At 47.3% G+C, this 17351-nt stretch overlaps 1 protein-coding gene across 6 annotated transcripts; it reads right to left on the bottom strand.

Moving 5' to 3' along the window:
- Positions 646–15974, bottom strand: NPM2 (nucleophosmin/nucleoplasmin 2). 6 transcript variants are annotated; one of them, XM_005657216.3, is made up of 9 exons: positions 15009–15974; positions 14670–14750; positions 14454–14539; positions 14207–14332; positions 3869–3962; positions 2182–2363; positions 1999–2030; positions 986–1019; positions 646–874 (listed from the first exon to the last, which is right to left on the bottom strand). In XM_005657216.3, the coding sequence occupies exons 2-9, from the start codon at positions 14725–14727 to the stop codon at positions 830–832; spliced, it is 657 nt and encodes a 218-aa protein (XP_005657273.2). In that variant the 5' UTR covers positions 14728–14750; positions 15009–15974; the 3' UTR covers positions 646–829.

The following is a 17351-nucleotide window of genomic DNA, read 5'->3' as shown; positions in this document are numbered from 1 at the left end:
ATCGCTGAGCGAGGCCAGGGATCAAAACTGCATCCTCATGGATTCCTTTCTGCTGAGCCACGATGGGAACTCCCCTGAGAGAGATCTTTAGAGCCTCCACGAAGCCTGCCTATCTCTCCTCTCAGGAGGTTTCCTTGAAGGTGCAGGCCTCTGCGCTCCTGCCCGAAACACATCTTCACACCAGTGAGGCCCCTGTGAGCAAGAGCTCATCCTGAACAGGATGTGTGAGGCTAGGAGAGCAGGACTAGGCTGGGCTCTTGAGAGGCAGACCTTTAGGCTGGTCCCTTCCTGGTAGGGGCTGTGGGCAGCTGTCACCCTTTATTTTAGGTCTGTATCTGGAAGCCCAGTCCCTGCTAGAAGGGAGTATGGACACAGGAGGACTCACAGCAGCTCTGGCCCCCTCCCTCAGCCCCGAGGGCAAAGGTTGAAGCTGGGAAAGGGGCTGAGACACTTGGTTCTTCCCCTAAAGCTGGTCGCTGGGGTTGGGGAGTTGTGTGTGTGTTGGGGGTGGGGGTGCCAGGGGAAGAGAGGGAGATTAAGACAGACAACAGCTGGGAGGCTGGCACATGGCCGCCCTCTGCCGGGCGCACAGGCTCACTGCAGCCGGCCAGGACAGCTGGGGAGAGACAGACAGCTGAGACAAAGTCGCAGCAAAGCAAACTTTATTGTGCTCTTGAGGTTGGGGCTCTTCCCTTCAGGTCCTGATGAAACCGAGAGTTGGGGTTAGGGTCTCTTGTATTGCCTCCCAACACATCCATCACATTCGGACTCAGCATGGTGGTCTCACGGGCCCTCCCTCGGTCACTGTGGCCAGGCCACTCTTGGCTCCTCATTTCTTGGATCCCAGCTTTTTCGGTTTGAGTGTGACTCTGGCCTATGAGAGAAGTGGGGGAGGGCTCCAGTGTCCCACCCCTCCCCATCCTAGCACCTTCCCAGGGTCTACCCCCTCCCCCCGAAGGAACCAGCCCCTTCTATCAGTACTTACCTTTTCCACAGGGCTCTTGCCTTTAAGACTGTGTCTAGAATTGGGGGCGGGGTGGGGGGAGGTTGGCAAGCAGTGGGGGCGTGGGTGGAAGAGAGCGAGTTCAGCCTGCGGCCAGTGCCCCGGGCCCTCCTAGCACCCCCCCCTCTACACACACACACACACACACACTTCCAGTTTCCAGGAAGCAGGGGACTGTGACCTGGAGAGTTTTGCTTCTCCACCTGTCACCTGCCAAGGACCACCCTCCCTCTCTTTTCAAACAAAATGTTTTTTCTTCTTAAGCTTCCATCTGCTTTCCTTTATTTGTATATAAGCCACAAAATGCCTTTCTCATTATAAAAGTAATGTTAACCACATTGCACAAAATATAGCAAATAAATTGCCTCTAATTTTCTTAGCCTCCTACCAATATCAACATTTCGTTTGTTCTAAAAATACATGAAATAAAATGAAAAAAAATAATATCCTGCTCTTCAAATTCTGGAAATACTTCCCAGGTTGCTATATAATACTTGGTGGGCATTATGTCACATTCCATTGAGAAGATGTGACATAGTTTAAGCAACTATCAATGGACATTAATGCTTCCATTTTAGACTATTACTTGAATAATGCAGTGACACATTTCTTAGTGTATGTAAGTTCCCCCATATTTTGGATGGGATTCTTTGGAAGGAACTACCATAAGTGGAATGAAGTCAGAAGATAAGAACTGTTAAACACTTTTGAAAAGGGCTGTGCCAGGGGAGTTCCCTGTGGGCTAGTGGTCAGGACTCAGTGCTTTCACTGCCGTGGCCCAGGTTCAATCCCTGGTCTGGGAACTGAGATTCCCCCATTAAGCTGCTGCATGCAGCGCCAAAAGAAAAAAAGGTTCAAAAAGGCTGTGCCACCGACAGTGGCAGCATACCTGGGCACCTGGGCACCACGCCTGCACACGCACACCAGTGCATCACTCTCTTTCAAGTGCTAAGTACCTCCACCAGCTTAAAGGTTTTGGCTAAGTTAACAGTTACCTCACTGCCTCTTCTTTTTCCACCTTTTTCTTCTAGAAACCAAACACAAGCATTATGGGGCGTGTGGGTGAGGCTCGGGGCCAGAGCGGGCTCCCGCTGGGCACCCGGCAGGTCTGGCCCTGGTCTCAGGGCACTCAACTCGGGAGGCCTGGCCCAGGGTGGGGGGTGGTGCTCCTCCCTCACCTTAGCTGCACTTGTCTGCTTCTGGGGCGCCAGCCTCTTGACCTGTTTGACAGGGGTCTCCTTCTCCAGGGACACATCTATATCATCGTCGTCGTCGTCGTCGTCATCATCTTCCTCCTCCTCTTCTTCCTCCGGGCCTTCCTCCTCCTCTTCGTCCTCCTCCCAGGAGAGGTCTGAAGGGTCTGCGATGGCACAGGAGGGGCAGAGCCCTGAGCCATGGGGTCTCTGCCCCAAGGGGGAGCGGGGAGGACTCTTCACCCGAAGAAGTGAGGGAGTGGGGCTTGGGTGGGGGAGGGTGCTGGGACAGCTCCAGGGGGCTGAGGTGGTGGAGGGCAGGTGGAGGCAGGGCTGAGGTGGTGGTAGGAGGGCAGGGGAAAGGCAGCTCTGGGGGTGGGTAGGGGGGAGTCACCCTGGGAAGGAGAGTGTGAGGGGAGGGGGGGGAAACGGCAGCTAAGGAATTCAGACCTTAACCTGTGGGAAGTGGAACCTGCCAGATTGGAGCAGGAGAGAACCTCATAAGAGGCACCACTGGACAGAGCAGAGGGCAGTTAAAGGCACGTCAACAGAGTCAACAGCTCAGTGACTTGCCAAGGTCCATGTTACTACCACAGCTATGAGCGTCATAGCAGGTAATGCCTTTTTTTTTTTTTTAGGCCCAGGCTAGGGGTCAAATCAGGAATCAGAACTACAGCTGCCAGCCTACACCACAGCCATAGCCACGCCAGATCCCAGCCGTATCTGTGACCTACACCACCGCTCATGGCAACACCAGATTCCCGACCCACTGATCAAGGCCAGGGATCGAACATGCATCTTCATGGATACTAGACGGCTTCATAACTGATGAGCCACCAGGGGAAATCCAGCAGGTAAGTTTTTTTTTTTTTTTTTTTTTTTTTTGTCTTTTTGTATTTTCTAGGACCGCACCTGCAGCATGTGGAGGTTCCCAGGCCAGGGGTCTAATCAGAGCTGTAGCTGCCAGCCTTCTCCAGAGCCACAGCAACACAGGATCCGAGCCATGTCTGTGACCCACACCACAGCTCACGGCCATGCCGGATCCTTAACCCACGGAACGAGGCCAGGGATCCAACCTGCAACCTCAAGGTTCCTAGTCAGATTCGTTAACCACTGAGCCACGATGGGAACTCCTTTTTTTTTTTTTTTTTTTCCTTTTTAGAGCCACACCTGCGGCATATGGAAGTTCCCGGCTAGGGGTCGAATTGGAGCTACAGCTGCCAGGCTACGCCACAGGCATGGCAATGCAGGATCTGAGCCCTGTCTGCAACCTACACCACAGTTCATGGCAATGCCAGATGCCCGACCCACTAAATGAGACCAGGGATCAAACCCACATCCTCATGGATACTAGACAGATTCATTTCCATGGCACCACAATGGGAACTCCCATAACTAGTCTCTTAAGATGAAACCAAGTATACCTCCACCCTTGCGTTACAGCTGAGGGGGCTGTGGCCCATCGAGGATGGGGGAGAAGTAAAGGAGAACTGGGTTAGGACCCATGCCCATGGCCTTCCGGTCCAGGCTGCTGGTGATTCTGTTGCCTTTGGGAATCTTCTATAATAAGTTTAGACTCCCTTGGGTGTTTGAGTACCTGCTACATCTTGGCCCTGTACCCTGAGTGGGCACTGTACCATCAGACCTTTCTCGGGTCCGAACGCAGACTTACCATAATATTCCTGGCCACTGAGGAACACAGGTCCAGAGCCAGCCCGGAGCTGGAACGTGACAGGAGGAGAAAGCTCCAGTCCCACCAGGACAACCTGTAGGGGGAGGTGAGTTGGGAGCAAAGTCGGGCTTGGCACCTGGTGGGGGGCTGGTCTCAGGCAGAAATACTTTGTTTATTCCCTCCTCTCAACCACACATGCTTTCTGGGTTCCCTGGCCCTCTCTGCACTCTCAGCCCCCTGGACCTTCCTGCTGAGGTGGCCTGTGTCAGGGAAGAATGTGGATCTGATCACCTCCTTCTTGCCAAGATCACAGATGGGCTTGCAAGCTGAGGGGCAGCTGTTAAATAGAGATGTCTGATAGCCATGGACCGACTGAACTGTGTCCCCGCCGTCCCAGATTCTTACATCGAAGCCCTGGCCCCCAGCGTGATGGTATCTGGGAAGGAGGCCTTTGGGAGGTAATTAGGGTTAGAGGAGGGCATGAGAGTGGGGCCCTCAGGATGGGGTTAGTGCCCTTAGAAGACCAGTCCGGAGAGCCTGCTCTCTCCAGACCACGTGAGGACACAAAAAGAAGGCAGCCACCTGCAAGCCAGGAGGAGGGTCCTTACCAAAACCCGACCATGCTGGCACCATAATCTCAGACCTCTAGCTTCTAGAACTGTGAGAAACAAATATCTGTGTAAAACAATCACTCCATGGTATTTTGTTATGGCAGCCTGAGCCGACTGAGGCACCAATCAATCAAATGAGAAAAGCAGGCACAAAGTTGCATGACAGTCTTACTTTTTTTTTTGCTTTTTTTTTTTTTTTTTTTGCTTTTTAGGGCTGAACCCTCGGCATATGGAGGTTCCCAGGCTAGGGGTCGAGTGTGAGCTGCAGCTGCCGGCCTACACCACAGCCACAGCAATGCCAGATCCGAGCTGCACAGAGAGAGATGAACCACAGCTCATGGCAATGCTGGATCCTTTAACCCACTGAGCAGGGCCAGGGATCAAACCCGTGTCCTCCTGGATACCAGTCAGGCTCGTTTCTGCTGAGCCACAATAGGAACTCCCCCAGCCTTACTATTGACTTGTAAGTACTGTGTGACTATTCATAGGAATCAAGGTTAGAAGTAGTGCTAACCAAAATTTTCAGAGGAGAGTAGAGCATTTATTTTCTTTCTACTTTTCCAAACTTTGCAAACTTTTGGAATGATGATGATGCTTATGCTTCTTGAGTTCCTACATGTGCCAGGCCCCATGCTAAACATCTTACTTGCTTTATCTCATTTAAATCTTCATAAGAAGCTCACATAGGGGGGTATTATTTTACAGAAGAGGAAAACTGAGGCTTAGAGAGATTAATTTAGAGCTTCTGGTTCAGACAGGAGGCAGAAAAGCCAATTGAAACTCTGCAGCCACAAACACTTGGAAATGCTGGATAAAATGTAGTCCAGTGTTTTTACCTCATGGCTGGATAGTAAGAAAGGGGACTCCCTGTGCTGCCTCAGAAAGACGAGCAGCCTGTACAGGGGCTTATTTCGCAGCAGCTGAAAGGAGGACATCCTTGAAAATGTCCTTAGGTTGTAACACTCACATGGACAGGCCTGGGGCTCGAAAGGGGAGCCATAACAGAGCCCACCCTGTGAAGGCTGGGACCCTCAAAGGGCTACCTCTCAGTAAAAAGCCCCAGGGTGAGGGTTGAGGAGAGGGGATTGAAGGATCCTAAACCATCCAACTAGAAGCAACCCACCATCAAAGGAAGGAAACGAGGACCCACGGGTGAATAACACAGTCTCCTATGAGAAGCTAAAAGCCGTGGTCATACCTCTCACTTATACCAAGTCCGAATTCACTCAGAGGGGCCTGCCAAGCCAAGAGATCTGTATAAAATCCCAGGCTTGTGATACTCCTGGGCAAACAGCAGACACAAAGACAAAACCAGTCTCTAGGGACACTCTGAATTCTTTGCACACAGAATTCTTTCAGACAACAGAACCAAACCCAACCGGAAGATGAGCTCACCATCTAAAATTACAAAACCCAAGAAACAACCCCGTTAGAGACAGCAGAAGGAACACAGTGATGCGGCCCAGTACAACCAAGAACCTGAGACACGAGAGTGACAACCTAAACAGCATGAAATAAGTTTGATGAAAACCTCGTAAACATAAAATAGGAATCTGAAGCATAAGAACAAGATATTACGAAAAATAAAGAGAACCAAAGGCAGCTTCTCGACATCAGAAACAGAAACACTGAAGTAAAATGAACAAATGGTTAAAAAGCAGAGTGAATCAGCTGAGGGGAGAATCAGTACATTGGAGAAATGCTGGGAAGAAACGACCCAGCATGCAACACATAGAGAGAGGAACAAAATATGAGAGAGGAGCTGGATGTGGAGACAGGTGAGAGATCCCGCATGCATCCAGTCAGAGTTAGGGACCGGAAAGGATGGAGTCAGTGCTCAAAGTGATAACCACCAAGAGTTCTCCAGACACCATCCAAGACACAGATCCTCACGTGAATAAAAATAAATCTACACCTGAACATAACCACGGCGCAATGGCAGCTAGCCAGAACAAAGACATGATCTTAAAGTTAACTAGAGAGGACAGAGTTTCAAAAAAGGGGCAATAACCACGCAGACTGAGGATTTCAACAGCAACATCAGAACCCAGAACAGAATAACGTGATCAACATTTTGAGGGAAACAACCTCTTACCTACACGTTGATAAACAGCTAAACTATCGTGAAGGAATGAGGGCAAAATAAACATATTTCTGAGCAAAGTCCAAGTGAGTTTACTACTCTCAGACCTACTAAAGGATTTTTCAAAAAGATGGTGATTAAACTGAGAAGGAAGATGTGGGCACAAGAAGCGGTACTGAGCAAACAAACTGGTAAACAAAGGAAAACCTAAGTAAGCATCGCGGTAAAATAGCATTTGTCATGACTAGTGTTAAGGGGGTTTAAAACAAGTTGGAGCTAAAATGTGACATGATAACAATATTAAAAGTTAAGAAGAGGGTAATTAGAATTTGGCAGAAATAAAACTTTTTTTTTTTTTTTTTTTTTTTTTTGCTTTTTAGGGCTGCACTTATGGTATATGCAGGTTCCCAGGCTAGGGGTCAAATCAGAACTGTGGCTGCCAGCCAACTATGCCACAGCCACAGCAATGTGGGATCTGAGCCACGTCTGCGACCTACACCACAGCTCATGGCAGCCTCAGATCCCCAACCCACTGAGCGGGGCCAGGGATTGAACTCACATCCTCATGGATCCTAGTCGGGCTTGTTAACCGCTGAGCCACGAAGGGAACTCCCGCAATAAAACATTTAATTTTAAACTCTGATCATGCGTAATTGTTAAAAAATTAAGGGGACCCAATAAAAATTAGAATGAGATTCTATAGCCTTCAAACCAGGAAAAGAGAAAAGGGGAAAAGAAATTTTCCTCAGTCTAATAAAAGACAGAAAAAGGAGACAAAAGAAACAAACAAACAAAAAATTTAAAGGCAAGGAAAGGAGAAGCACAAGGTACATGCTACAAGTAAATCCAAGTATATTAGCAAATCATTAATAAATATAAACAGACTATACTAGCCAAAGTCTAGCTACAGTATTATAAGATACAAAGTTAAGGAGTTCTGGTTGTGGCTCAGCAGTTAAGGAATCAGACTAGCATCGATGAAGATGCAGCTTCAATCCCTGGCCTCATTCGGGGGTTAAGGATCCGGCATTGCCTTGAGCTGTGGTTCAGGTTGGAGACACAACTCGGATTTGGCACTGCTTGGATTCGACCCCTACCTGGGAACCTCCATATGTCGTGGGTATTGCCCTAAAAAGCCAAAAAAAAAAAAAAAAAAAAAAGATACGAACCTAAAACAAAAGGACAGAGAAATGCTGAAGTAAAGAAATGGAAACATAAATACCAGACGTGCGGTGCCCTGATATTATTCAAATATCGTACCTGCCAAAGATTACATTCCCCATTTTCCTTTGCAGTTAGTTTGACGATGTTACTAATTTCTGGACCAAAGAGTTGTAAGCAGAATTTGGTAGGTGGTACTTGTGTGAGTACTTCTTTTTCTTCTTCTTCTTCTTTTTTATCCCCCCATATGGAAGTTTGGACCAGGGATAGAATTTGAACCACATTTGTGACCCACACCACAGCCGTGGCAACACCGGATCCTTGGATCCTTAATCTACTGTGCTAGGCTAGAGATTGAACTGGCAACACCACAGAGACAAGCTGGATCATAAATCCACTGTGACATAGCGGGAATTCCTTTTTTAAAAATAAATGGTGGTTTGATGTGATAAATTCATTTGAGTGATTAAAGAAATAAATAAAGAGTTGGTGCTTTTGAAAAAATAAATAAATAAAAATAAAATAAAATAAATGATGGTTTTTGGCCACATGCACGGCATGTGGAAATTCCTGGGCCAGGGATTAAACCTGAGCCATAGCAGTGACCCAAGCTGTTGCAGTGACAGTGCTAGATCCTTAACCTGCTGCACCAAATGGGAAATCCAGTATGAAGCCTTGTTAAAGGTGGACTGGGAACCAATACATACGTTAATCTCACTTTCAGTAGCACCTCAAATCATGAAATGTGTACGGGTGAATTTTACGAAGTACCCTGAAAACTACAAAACATTACTGGGAAAAGCTAAAGACTTCAACAAATGGAGAAATACATCATGTTCAATTTTTTTTTTTTTTTTCTTTTTAGGGCTGCAACTGCGGCATATGGAAGTTCCCAGGCTAGGAGTCAAACTGGAGCTATAGCTGCCGACCTATGTCGCAGCCACAGCAACTCAGGATCCAAGCCATGTCTGTAACCACAGCTCATGGCAATGCCAGATCCATAACCCACTAACTGAGGCCAGGGATTGAACCCGCATCCTCATGGATCTTGGATTCATTAACTGCTGAGCCATGAAGGGAACTCCATCAAGTTCAATTATTGACGACTCAAAATTTTTAAGATGGCAATTCCCCAAAGTAACCTACAGATTCAATACGATCTCAGTCAAAATCCCAGCAGACTGAATTTTTTTTTTTTTTTTTTGTGCCAAACCCATGGCATGTGAAAGCTCCTGGGCCAGGGATTGAACCCATGCCACAGCAGTGACCCAAGCTACTGCAGTGATAATATCAGATCCTTAACCTACCATGCCACAAGAGAACTCTCCAGTAGACTGCTTTTTAAAGAAGGCTGATTCTGGAGTTCTCGTTGTGACTCAGCAGAAACGAATTGGACTAGGAACCATGAGGTTGCAGGTTCGATCCCTGGCCTCGCTCAGTGGGTTAAGGTTAAGGATCTGGCGTTGCCATGGCTACAGGCTGGCGGCTACAGTTCTGATTAGACCCCTAGCCTGGGAACCTCCATATGCTGTGGGTGTGGCCCTAAAAAGCAAGCCAAAAAAAAAGGGTTGATTCTGAAATTTATATGGAAATGCTAATGACTTAGACTTGTCAATTCGGTTTGGGAAGAGAATAACAAAATTGGAGGACTCACAATAATTTTTTTCTTTTTTTGATTTTTAGGGGGGCACCGGCAGCATATGGAGTTTCCCAGGCTAGGGGGAACCCGCAACCTCATGGTTACTGGTTGGATTCATTTCCACTGCACCACAACGGGAACTCCTACAATAATTTTTAAGACTTACTGGAGTTTCCCTTGTGGCTCAGTGGAAACAAACCCAACTAGTATTCATGAAGATACGGGTTTGATCCCCGGCCCCACTTAGTGGGTTAAGGATCTGGCATTGCCGTGAGCTGTATTATAGGTCTCAGATGCAGCTCAGATCTGGCGTTGCTGTGGCTGTGGCATAAGCCAGCAGTTACAGCTCCAATTCGACCCCTAGCCTGGTACCATATGTCACACCTGTGGCCCTTAAAAAAAAAAAAAAAGAAAGACTTTTATAATAATAAAAGTACAACGATCAAGTCAGCCTGGTATTAGAATATGGGTAAAAATAAATCAGTGAAACAGAATATTATAGAAATACACACATATATGATCAGCTGATTTCTGGCAAATGCCAAAGTAATTGTATTAGTGAACGGTCTTTTCAAAAAATGGTACTGGAGAACTGAATATCAATTTGGAAAAAAATGTTCCTCAGAGTTCCCTGGTGACCCAGGGGTTAAGGACTTGGCCTTGTCACTCCTGTGGTTCAGGAACTTAAGCATGCCACAGGTGCTGTATATATGTGTGTGTGTGTGTGTGTGTATTCCTACAAGTCAGTAAAAATAACTCAATTATTTTAAAATGGACAAAACATCCAACTGGGCATTTAGCAAAAGAAAATATACAAAAGAACAAAAACCAAATCAGAAGATAGTCAACATCACCAGCCATCAAGGAAGAATAAAAAACCACAATGAGATGCCACTATATATGTAGTAGATTGGCTACAATTAAGAAGACTGACAATGCCAAGTGTTGGTGAGGATGTGGAGCAACTGGAAGTCTCATACATTGCTGGTAGAAATGCAGACTGGTACATTAATTTGGAAAATAGCAGTTTGGTATAAAGTTTAACATATCCTTACTATATGACCCAGCAATTTCACTGCTAGCTATTGACCCAAAAGAAAACACATCTATAGAAATACATCCACTCATAAACAAATTACATACATATAGTGAGAGAGGGTGGCATGTTATTCAGATATAAAAAAGGAACATATATTACTATTTCATCAACTGTATGGATAAACCTCAAAAGCATTATTCTAAGTGAAAAAAGCCAGTACAAGACACTACATATTGTATCATTCCATTTAAATTAAATTATTAAAAAGGCAAAACTGTAGCGACAGAAGGCAAATTGATGGTTGCCAGAGGCAGTGGTAGGCGGAAGGTAACGACTGCAAGGAGGCAGGAGAAAATATTGAGGCAGGTGATGGATATTCTCTGCCTTGATTTTGGTGGCTGCTGCATAATTTGTCAAATGCATGGAGTTGTAACTTAACACTAGGGAATCCTATTGTATATAAATTATATCTCCATAGAGCTGATTTAAAAAAAAACTGACTCAAAGACATAGAAACATCTGAGTAGATCTAAAACTATTAAATAAATTGCAGTAGTCCAAAAACCAAACCTGCCTCACATAGTTTGGTTATTTACTTGCTTGTTCATTATATATTGAGTTCCTACAATATACCAGACACTAGTAAATGGGCAGTATGGATAATGCAGCAAGCCAGGCAAAATCATTGCTCTCTTGAAGATTATATTCTGGTTGGGAGGAAAGACAGAGCATAAGTGCAAACTGATGTCAGTGATGGGTCCTAGAGGAAAAAGCGATTAGGGGTGGGGTCGAAATTGGGGATTCTGTTTGTTGTCAGGGGAGACCTCTTCAACAAGACAGGATTTGAACAAAGACCAGATTGAAGAACGGGGGAGGGGTGTGTGTGTCCCCAGCATGAGGAAGAGTAAATGTGAAGACTTCTAAGGAAGGGGTAAGTCTGGAATTTAGAGGGTGCAATCAAGGAAGCCATTGTGGTTTGAGCCCAATGCGGGGACTAGCAAAGGATGAGCTCAGAGAGGTTGCTGAGGATCAGCATATAGAACATAAAGGATCCTGAATCTCATTTTAATGAGGTGGGAAGCCATGGATCTAAGTGTTCTAGCAGATAATCAACAGGAGCTGACCTTGGCTTAAAAGGATCTTTCCAGGGGCTGTGTATAGAATCGACCAGAGGTCTGAGGGAAATTTTTTGGTAAAGGGTTCGATGGCAGATATTTTAGGCTTGTAAAACATATGGTCTCTGTGGAGACCGACCACTGAACTCTGCTGTGAAAGCAACCACGGATAATTTGTAAATGAAGGAGTGTGTCTGAGTTTCAATAAAACTGATCATGACAACAGGCAGTGGGCTGGACTTAATCCTGTAGTTTGCCACCCCCTGGAATCAACTAGAGGGGACCAAGGATGAAGGCGGGGAGACCAGTTAGGAGGCCTTGCAATAAAACTGAGCAAGAGGTGCTGGTCACCTGGACCAAGGTGCTGGTCGGGGATGTGGTGAGATGTGGCCAGGCTGGGGTATAAGTAGAGCCAACAGGATTTGCTGATGGATCAGATATAGGGTGTTCAGAGAAAGAGGGTTTGTCCTAACTAATTTGGAGAAATAGCTATTTACTGGGAGATGGGTTTGGGAAGGGGGAAGAGATTATAGATAAAAATCAAAAATTTGGATTTAGACATGCTAAGGTTGGAATATCTATTAGGCATCTGTTAAATGTATTGAATTGGACAGAGGATCTGGAGCACAAGAGAGAGGCTGGGTTTACAGAATGAATTTCAGAGTCTTCAAATTATAGGTGGTCCTTAAAACTAGGGGAATGGATGAGATCTAGGGAGATCTCGTAGAGTGAGAGGAAAAAAAAAAAATAGGTTTGAGGGCAGAGAAGAAAATAGATTTGATGGAGTTCCTGTCATGGCGCAGTGGTTAACGAATCTGACTAGGAACCATGAGGTCCAGGTTCGGTCCCTGCCCTTGCTCAGTGGGTTAACGATCTGGCGTTGCCGTGAGCTGTGGTGTAGGTTGCAGACGTGGCTCAGATCCTGCGTTGCTGCGGCTCTGGCGTAGGCTGGTTCGACCCCTAGCCTGGGAACCTCCATATGCCGTGGGAGCTGCCCAAGAAATAGCAAAAAAAAAAAAAAAAAAGAAAATAGATTTGAGGGCAGTTTTACAGACCAGCCTCCCAGCTCTTTAAGGGCAGATAATCCTGGTCTTACGACATTAACTCTGCCCCCACCGCCTGCACAGGAGCAAACACTCTGCATCTCAGTTCTCAGGCTGGTTGCCTTGACATCCAAATAAGGACTTTAGAGGCCAACCTCACTTATGAATATATACTTTTTAAAAGAGCCTTATTGACTGATTCACTTTGCTGGACACCTGAAACTAATACAGCATTGTAAAGCAACTATACTCCAATAAAATTAAATGTCTTACTAACAAAGCCGATTTAGAAATTTATAACACAGGCAAGTAACAATTATCTCAGGAATGCAAACTTGGTTACTATTCTATTACTATCACATAGGACATGAATAGATTAAAGAAGAGAGAGCCCATGATCAAATGAACAGAAACACATTTGATAACCAATTGTGATGAAGAAGAAGAAAATTCAATTTTTCAAAGAGTGGATTTGACAGGGACTTTCTTAACCTGATGAAGGGTATCTACCAAACACTTCATACTTAAAGGAGAAACATTAGAAGCATTCCTTCTTAAAAAAGAAAAAAAAAATCAGGACTGAAACAAGAACACCTACCATTACCATTTTATCCAGTATTATACTAGAGGTCCTAGCCAGTGTACTAAGATTTAAAAGAGAAAAAAACAAAAAACGAAAAACACACAAGACAGGAGTTCCCCGTCATGCCTCAGTGGTTAACGAATCCGACTAGGAACCATGAGGATGTAGGTTTGATCCCTGGCCTCGCTCAGTGGGTTAAGGATCCGGCATTGCCATGAGCTGTGGTGTAGGTTGCAGACGCAGCTTGGATCTGGCATTGCTGTGCTTGTGGTGTAGGCCTGAGGCTACAGCTTCAATTAGACCCCTAGCCTGGGAACCTACATATGCTGAGGGAGCGGCCCTAGAAAAGGCAAAAAGACAAAACAAAAACAAAAAAACCCAAACCCACAAGACAAAAACTGCCCTAGAAAACTCGGAAAGAGAATAAGAATTGAGGTTTGCATTAAAACTCAGAATAAATTATTAGCAGTGAGAGTTTCTGGATACACAAACAGTATGTTAATCATCACCACTGCCACTGCCTGGTTCCATAAACAGTTGAAAATGTGATTGGAAGAGAGGTTATTTAGCTTGCCCAGAGTCGCACAGCTACTAAAGAGTGGACTAGGATGGAAGGGGGCTCATTGCCTACTGTGGCCAGGCTTTTGGTCGTGTACTAGATGCCTTCTCAAACAGGGTTGTATTTTTTTTTTTTTTTTTTTTCTTTTTATAGCTGCACCCAGAGGCACATGGATGTTCCCAGGCTATGGGTCAGATTGGAGTTAGAGCTGCTGCCTACACCCCAGCCACAGCAATGCGAGATCCAAGCCCCAGTCTGCTACCTACACCAAGCTCACAGCAATGCCTGATCCCCAGCCCACTAAGTGAGGCTAGGGATGGAACCCGAAACCTCATGGATACCAGGCCGATTCGTTTTGGCTGAGCCACAAGGGGAACTCCATAGCCGGCTGTACTTCTGCAGGATGCCTCTACCCCATTTGGCGTCCATGCCCACGCAGAGAGTGAAGCCTGAGTAGGGCCTCTGCGGGCGGGAGCCCGGGATTCCTCGGCCTGCTGGGACTCACCATGGGGAGGACGGAGGCCCTAAGCGAGGCCAGCGTGATGGCCTTTCTCTTCCTGTTGTCCTGGCCTGCAGGGGGCAGGATCTCCACGAGGTTCATCTCCTCTCTGGCTTTCTCCCCCAGGCAAATCTGCGAGGGGTGGAAAACAAGCAAGGCACCTCCTCAAGCCCAGGGCTCCCACCTGCTCCTCTGTAGCCCTCTAAGTCCCTCCCCGCTCCAGCCTACCCCCCCTCCTGGGAGGGGCACCCACCGTGCTAAGCAAGAGCTTACAGTCCTGCTTCCCCTCCTTCTGGGGTCTGAAGGTGCAGGTCGGCTTCTCCTGGTTTAGCTCACAGCCTGCAAGGGAGACAGAAGGCAGGGAGGCTCTCGGGCAACGCTCCCTCCAGACCTAAGCCCCAGGGTGACGCACCCCCCTCCCCGCCCCATGACCCCGGGTGCTCTGAGAACAGCCTGGGGCCTCACTCACCCCAGAGCAAGGCTACCGTGGCCTTTTCCGAGGTGCTGCTGGTGCGGCTGCGATTCATGATGCGGGGTTGGGGCCGAGCAGCTGCGAGGAAGGGCCTGTTACCACCCCAGGCCGGTGGGAGACAAGAGCCCTCCCACACCCCGAGGTGCAGCCCCGGGCAGCCGGGGGAAAGGCGGGTGCGGCCCGGTCCCAGGTTCAGCTGGCTCGGGGGTCCCGGCCCTCTCGCACCCCCTCCTCCACCTCACCGTCCCTACTCCGCGGGCGCGGCTCTCGCCATCCGCTCCTGCTCGGATTACTTCCCTCCCGGGCTCCCTCACTCCAGGCTCACGCCGGCCTCACCTGGGGGCCGGCCGCCCACAGCGGACCGTTATGAAGCCCGGGAAGGGGCAGTGGGAGGTGTCTAATCAGCCCCACTCCGTTCTTCCCCCTTTCCTCCTCTTTGCGCCCCAGAAACACCTGGAGAACTTGTTCAACAGGAAGCGCTTAGTCCCACCTCCGCCGTTTCCCTTAGAGGAAGTCTGGGTGAGACCCAGAGAATTTGCATTTCTAACGGGTTCCCAGGTGAAGTGGATGGTGCTGGTCCAGGACCACGCCCTCAGAGCCGCGGTCCTGACCAGTGCGGATTGACTGAAGGCCTGCGGTAGTTGGCCCGCCCAGCGCGGGGACGCCTCCCCACCTGGTAGGAAGCGGCGGCGTTATTGCCTTTCCCGTTCGTTGCCTTCCCCTAAGTGTGGGCCTTTTCCCTGACCCAGAGAGCCTGACCTCCAGGACTGTGGTCCCCAGAAAGGAGGAGACCTGTTTCCAAAAGGATGACTTTCCCAAGGCCGGGAAGGGGTGGGGAGAGGCAGCTGCAGCAGCTGGTAAGGACTCCGCCAATGACTTTACCAGGGCCAGTCATTTAACAAACAGCAGTTCACAGGGTACAATGATGCACTTAAATGTTTGGGTGGGGTGGTGAAGAGGAGGTGGGTTTTCAGTTGATGATCCCCACCTAGTCCTCCTTCAAGTGACACCTCTGTTTGGGAGCCACAAATAACCAGGAATTTCTCTCATGCTTTCTCCCCCAACCCCAGAACTGGGGTGCAGTGGCTTGATTCGGGATCTCATCTCCCAGACCAGGGACTGAACCTTGGCCACAGTGGTGAAAGCCCCGAATCCTAACCACTAGACTACCAGGTAACTGCGTTTCATTCTTACCCGTCACTCCCATCCCAGAAATTTCTCACCTACATATAATGTTCATTGATTTTCAACAAAGGTGTCTTTTTGGAGTTCCCGTTGTGGCTCAGCGATAACAAACCTGACTAGTATTCATGAGGATGTGGGTTTGATCCCTAGCCTCACTCAGTGGGTTAAGGATCCGTCATTGCCAAGAGAGCAGCAGTATAGGTCACAGATGCGGCTTGGATTTGGCGTGGCTGTGGCTGTGGCCTAGACTGGTAGCTGCAGCTCCACTTGACCCCTAGTCTTGGAATCTAGTCTGTAGTGTGCCCACTAAAAAAAAAAAGTTGTCTTCTAAATGACAGGATAGTCTTTTATTGCTCTGGAATCCTGACTGGAGCTTTGGTTGTGCAGGAATTAGCTTTTTTCTTTTTTTTTTTAAATGTCAACTTTGAGAAATAATTTTTATACAAAGATACACTCATTTAAAGAGTATACTTTGAATTTTGACAGATTTTATACTTCCATGTAACCATCACTACAGTCAAGTTATAATTTCTGTCACTCCCCCAAATTTTGTTTCCCTTTGCAGTCAATATCCTCTCCTTACTGTCTAATTGGCATTAGACAAACACTCGGTCTGCTTTCTGACACTGTAGATAAGTATTGCCTGTTGAAACATTTAAGAATGATCATACAGGGTCTTTACCATATTTTGCTGAACAGAACGTGTTTGCGGTTCATTTGTTGTTGCTGTATCAGTAGTTTGTTTATTGTTGAGTAGTACTCTGCAATTTGTATATCCAGACACCTGCTGGTCAGTTTTATGTGTGAATTTGGCTAAGCTATTGCATCCAAATCAAACTGAGGGTGTAGCTGACACCTTCTATTTGGCAGTTTCTTTGAAGGTATTTTGTAGATGTGTAAATTGCTGTTTCTGTCAAGATTTCCTTCAAGGAGTTCCCTTTGTGGCTCAGTGATTAACAAATCCGACCAGGATCCATGAGGATGTGGGTTCCATCCCTGGCCTCGTTTAGTGGGTTGGGCATATGGCGTTGCCGTGAGCTGTGAGGTAAGTCGCAGACACAACTCAGATCCCATGTTACTGTGGCTGTGGTGTAGGCTGGCAGCTGCAGCTCTTATTAGACCCCTAGCCTGGGAACTTCCACATGCCAAAGGTGCGGCCCTAAAAAGCAAAGCAAAAAACAAACAAAAAAATATTACCCTCAAAACTATGGTACTATGGATGGGCCTGATCCAATCAGTTGAAAGGCTTACGAGCAGAACTGAGACTTCCCTGAAGATGTTTTGCCTGTGGACTGCAGCTTCAGTTCCTGCCTGAGAGCTTCCAGCCTGCTCTTCCTGACAACTTGCCCTATGGATTTCAGCCTTGCCTAGCTGACCTTGTGATTGCATTAGCCAATTCTGTGTGATATATCCCTGAGTGAAACACCCATTGATGATTTGGGTAGTTTCCAGTTTTACACTCTTATGAGTAAAAATGCTATGAACATTTGAGAG

This window comes from Sus scrofa, chromosome 14 (genome assembly GCF_000003025.6).
Source record: "Sus scrofa isolate TJ Tabasco breed Duroc chromosome 14, Sscrofa11.1, whole genome shotgun sequence".
Classification (NCBI taxonomy): domain Eukaryota; kingdom Metazoa; phylum Chordata; class Mammalia; order Artiodactyla; family Suidae; genus Sus; species Sus scrofa.
Note: the sequence above shows the minus strand (reverse complement) of the source record. Positions and strands in the feature narration are given on the sequence as shown.

Excerpts from the sequence above, each read along its gene's own strand:
- NPM2 (XM_005657216.3), bottom strand. The coding sequence starts at position 14,727 with ATGAATCGCAGCCGCACCAGCAGCACCTCGGAAAAGGCCACGGTAGCC. Across the intron at positions 2,364-3,868 it reads CAGTGGCCAGGAATATTATG|ACCCTTCAGACCTCTCCTGG; the intron begins GTAAGTCTGCGT and ends GTGCCATCGCAG. Across the intron at positions 1,020-1,998 it reads GAAAAAGAAGAGGCAGTGAG|ACACAGTCTTAAAGGCAAGA; the intron begins GTAACTGTTAAC and ends CCCCAATTCTAG.